Source organism: Austrofundulus limnaeus, unplaced genomic scaffold, assembly GCF_001266775.1.
Source record: "Austrofundulus limnaeus strain Quisiro unplaced genomic scaffold, Austrofundulus_limnaeus-1.0 Scaffold11, whole genome shotgun sequence".
NCBI classification, from domain to species: Eukaryota; Metazoa; Chordata; class Actinopteri; order Cyprinodontiformes; family Rivulidae; genus Austrofundulus; species Austrofundulus limnaeus.
Window position 1 is genome coordinate 2,054,222 of NW_013952413.1, and position 5,324 is coordinate 2,059,545.

General features: G+C 39.1%; 1 protein-coding gene across 1 annotated transcript in view; it reads right to left on the reverse strand.

Annotated features, from left to right (window-relative positions):
- Window positions 1-393: 393 nt before the first annotated feature.
- gask1b (golgi associated kinase 1B) overlaps window positions 394-5,324 on the reverse strand; it is a 12,237-nt gene continuing 7,306 nt past the window's right edge. The window contains exons 3-4 of the mRNA XM_014001983.1: window positions 4,260-4,486; window positions 394-1,540 (exon numbers count right to left, since the gene is read on the reverse strand). Of these exons, the coding sequence (XP_013857437.1) occupies window positions 1,333-1,540; window positions 4,260-4,486 (435 nt within the window). The 3' untranslated portion in view covers window positions 394-1,332. The remainder of the gene's footprint in view (window positions 1,541-4,259; window positions 4,487-5,324) is intronic.

Genomic DNA, 5,324 nt, shown 5'->3' on the forward strand with positions numbered 1-5,324 from the left:
CTTTAAATCCAAACGAGGCACATCACACCTTGCCCCCTCCCAGCTTCCAGAGTGGTCCATTCTAGTTTGATACAGAGGTTTATGTCTTTACAGCAGTGCAGAAACTTTATTTTCTTACAAACGAAAGATGTCAACAACAGAAGACTCACATGTTGGAGCCAGAGTCTGACCCAGAACCAGAGGAGAATGAAGACGATGAAACTGTAGTTTATAAATCCAGATCTTATTTAGAAGTTCTGTCACAAATAATTTGACATCATAGTTCAGAAAATGTCATAAAAACTGAACAGGTTGAAAAATATGATCCCAACAGAATAAAAAAAAGGTATCTTTGCAGCACCAGGAGAGACTAAATTCAAATGTTCCGCACTCATAGATCCTCCAAGTCCACAAAATGTATTTAACAGCTAAAAAAAGGTGGATTTTGCAGATAAAAATAAAAGAACTCACATGGAAACAAACAGGATCAGTTTCATTGCTCCCCTCTCTAACAAAGCTTACATCTTTGAGAGAACCCAGACTCTTATTGATGTAAAATCATCGCAGTGGGAGGCGAAAACATCCTGGGAGGCACACTTGGCACAACCGAGAACTCACCACATATTTACAAAAACATTGTTTTTGTAAAGTGGTTTCAGAAATGAGAGCATTTTTGGTGTAAACACATGATCCAGTTCTTGTTTTTCCTCATGTTTGAGTGGAAGGTGTCTGAATTGTCCTTCTCCAGTTTTGACAATGCATCACTTTCAAATTTTATGGATATTTGGTTCCGATTAAATTATAATGTCACAATAAAAAAATACAGTTTCTCTCATATTTGAGAATCTAAAGGCTTATTTGTCAGCTTGAAGCTGTGTTTTCTTTCTTTGATTTTAACAATTACCTATAGAGTTGAGTGCAACAAGTCAAGAGAAGTCCAGCTTCTCAAGCCTGCCTTTCTTTCAGTGCGATCCAGTTTTTTTCACACAGTCTTTTGTTCCTGTGTGTTTTTATGCGATTGCACATGTACACAAACAGTGTGAGAGAAGGGTTCCTCTGCACAGCACGTTAAACGCTCAGGGGCGAGTTTCCACCACAAACAACACAACTTCTAACTTGCCACAAAAACGCAGGTGTTGTTCAAACGCTGGACAAAATGTCAGCTGTCTCCTTGAACAACACTGAGAAATATTCCACAAAATACTTTTCTGTCAAAGTCAGAAAAMAAAGGAAAATGAGCTAAACAGAGTAAGAATCGACCCAGACCGGACAATAAGCACCACTTTCCCTTTGACATTTTGACAGGAGACAGATATGAAAGAGGAATTGAAGCCCCCCCATTAGTAGAACTCATCAGTCATTCATCGGGACCACTCGGACCCCATGCGCGTTGATGTAGGTGAGGAGAACCTCGGCTCGTTTCTCGACGACATCGATCAGCTTGTCGACGCCCGCTCGGCCTCCCTGGCTCTCCCAGTAAAACTGATCCAGGAAGAGCGACTGGAGAAGTTTCTCCCTCAGCTTCCTGCTCCTCAGCACAGACACGGCCTCCTCTGGAAGCCTGGAAACAAAGAACACGTTTATTTACAGACACACTCAGATCCACGCGTCATAAATGAGTCTGAGGAGCTCAGGTAAARGTAGAAACTGTAAAGCTAAAAATAAAAGTCGAGTAAATCCTCCGGATGAGTTCTTTGTTGAAAAAAATATTTAGTCTTTTCTCCAAGAGATTTCTTCAGTCAGAGATCAACTATTTTTGTGCACTTATTATACTGTTAAAAGCCATTACATAAATATAAATTATTTGCCAAGTGTCAAACTCACTGGTGCTACTTGTGTCAACTATGACAGTTAAATGCAACTTCACTTGTTAAACTTTGTACAGCTATCATTTAAAGCAATAAAAGTAATGAAGAATTAAAACACTTAACACTTTTGCACATTCTGTTCATCAAATTTGACCCTGTTTGCATTTAAACGTGAGCAGCTATAAGTTTATAAAAACAAAAAACTGTTAGATTAAAGTGTGGTCTGAAGTGCTGTAATCGTTTCTACAGTCAAGATAGTTAATTTTGTTAATTTTATGACATTTTAGCTACAAGTGTTTCAAATTGGCACAGCATAAGTTTTAGATAAATATCTTGTAACACGTTGGACAGATTTGAAAATAATTACTGAATGTGACTCATCATATCAAAATGAGGATTAAGTTAAATTTGGTCAAAGTGACATAAGCTTTGAGACCTGGATCAACCTGATACCACAAGCAGATCCAGAGATATGAAGTAATTTCTCTTCTTGGTTACAGTGATACATTAATATTTGGTCTGAATCCTAATTTGATGTAATTTTGATGAGAAATTTTCGATGTCATTATGAAGAGAAAACCTCAAATACTTTTGGAAAATTGAGAATTCCCAGCTGGAAAGAAGGCAGCATGGTGGCTCAGTTGGTAGAGCTGATGCCTCTCAGCAAGAAGGTCACCAGTTCAAATCCCGGTCGGGGGACCTTTCTGGGTAGAGTTTGCATGTTGACTCAGTGCATGCGTGGGTTCTCTCCGGGTACTCCGGCTTCCTCCCACAGACCAAAAGCATGACTGTTAGGTTAATTGATAACTCTAAATTATCCCTAGGTGTGAGTGAGAAAGTGAATGGTTGTTTGTCTCATTTGTCTCTATGTGTGGCCCTGTGATGGACTTGCGACCTGTCCAGGGTGTACCCCGCCCCTTGCACTGTGACTGCTGGTTATGGACACCAGTGACCCACGCAACCCTGAAAAGGAAGAAGCGTGTACAGAAGATGGATGGATGTGACTCATCATATCAAAATGAGGATTAAGTTAAATTTGGTCAAAATGACCTAATAAGCTTTGAGACCTGGATCAACCTGATACCACAAGCAGATCCAGAGATATGAAGTAATTTGTCTTCTTGGTTACAGTGATACATTAATATTTGGTCTGAATCCTAATTTGATGTAATTTTAATGAGAAATTTTCGATGTCATCATAAAGAGAAAACCTCAAATACTTTTGGAAAATTGAGAATTCCCAGCTGGAAAGAAACAAAAACTCTGCTAGCACACAGGGAAAAGCTAAAACTTTTAGTGTTTTTCCTCAAAATCAGTTTTTTTCCTGCTACTGCTTAAAAAAGTGCTTACCATATTTATTCATGTATAATATGATCTCATGTATAATACAACCCCTCCCCTCTTTGAGCTTAAAAAGYATAAAAAATTTAATCCTCAAACTACCTCCAATTTCATACAGACTTCAARATTTTTCAGCCTTTGCAGTCTTTATACACATCAGTAAAATGACCATTGGACTGTTCATTTTATTTTAACAACATATGTACTAAAAGATCTTTTGACAACAAATATATATCAGCTGTAGCAGCATCATATGAATTCTGGCATTTTACACATTGTCCACCAGGTGGCGCCAACACAAAAGTCAAAGACTTCACATGAGATTTGGACCATCTTGTGGGGGAAAAGCAGATTACTTCCTACTCGCGAGCGCCCCCTCTGGTGGGGAAACTTTTTTTCAGGGATACAAACTTTTTCAGAACACCGGTAGACGGCAGCCATTACAGACGAACATGTGTTTGTTGTTGTTCGAGGAGCGCCCCGGTCACACGCTAATGTCATTAGTTTGTTATCATTACTAAGGTGCAGGAATACTTTTTTCACATCATGTCGCCTGCCTGGATCTGTTATTATCTCGCTGTGAAGCATGGAGGAGTGTCAGAGGTAAGCTCGCTTCAACTGCTTTTTACGACGCGGTCTCATTTCCGGACTCAGGCATTTTGAGAATGAAGTCGATGTTTCAATTAAAATACACAAGTAAAAAATATTTATCCGAGTACAGTACTACCCCCCCAACTTTATGGATGATTTTATGGATTAAATTTTACATTTTATACTTGAATAAATGTGGTAATTTTTTTTAGGATTATATTTCAGACAGCTCATTCAAATGTTTCAATCAAAACACTATTGCCTATTTCTCCACATCCCACTTTTAGACTTAATCCTTGTTTCGATGTGATGGGTACATTTGTTTAACTTTTGGAGTCTACGCACTTCAAGACGACTGCCGCATCAAAACCACTTTTGTAAGCACTTTTTGAAAATATTCTTGGAAAATGTTAACAACTTAATAAATCGTAGTGACAGCCCAACCTCCACAGGTAGTACGCACTCCTTCGAGGAATGGTGGGCTTTTATTTTTTGTCATTTTTTATCATATGATTGGTGTTTTTATGGTTTAAAACTTACTCCTTGATTCCCTCCAGCAACATGAAGTCCAAGTTGTCCTCATTGCGGTCAAAGAATCCCTTGTTGTTCATGAACACCAGGTGCCTGAGGTCATGACTCCTATGGATGATGTTTRCCAGTTTTATATTGTCCAGGTTCTTACAGGAAGCCCGCGGGCCCACTTCATCGCACACGTCCTCCCGCCGAGGCCTGAATCCACAGCAGCTCTGATCCAGACGACTGTGAATCTGAAGAGACAGTTCAGATATATCCACTTTATATGGTGCTTGATCACACACAAGTTAAAAAATTACATTTTCTTTAGTCTTTTTTTTTCTTTGCAAGGAAACATTGTTTTTAATCAAGTGAAAAGGGTTTAGGAATGAAAACATTAAACATCTCCAGCCGGTTGGTCTTTGGAGTACCTCTTTGGCAGAAGTGCAAACAGTTGGAATTCTACTTCAATTAACCGCCCCGTGGCTCAATAACATAATTACTAAGGGGATTTTTTTAAAGCTTAACAGGCAGCACCTCCTGCTGCACAACACCTGCCGCCTCCACAGGGAATAAAAACAGTAAATTCGATTACAACCTTTATCCTTTTATGCACTAAATGAAAAATCGTGCAATGTGGGTTCCGGATGGTGTAACCAAAGACGGATGAGCAATACCGCTGATGTCACTTCTAAGGTTCAGAGATGTTCACGCCGCTCGCAGGCAACAACTGAACGACCTGCAGCGATACGAGCAATCTTCAGGGCATGAAGTGAGACGAACAAATAAATAAGCTCACCATCATTTAAGCGTACATTACTTTAAATCAAAGCCTGCGCCAACTGAATCTGACAGTGTTTATTTCAATAAGCGCCRTTTTGGAACTGAGCAAGAGAGTCAAGTCTCTGAAAGAAGAAAAGTGTTGGAGGATAGGCACCCGTTCAAGAAATGCTAGGCTTTTATTGTGAAAAGTTGCGATTTTTTTTAAACACTGATTGGGACTTGTTTGATGTGATCAGAAATATGGACATAAAATGTAACTCATTATGAAATGTTTAGTCCACTTTGGAAAATGCATCTCCTTTAGGCAAT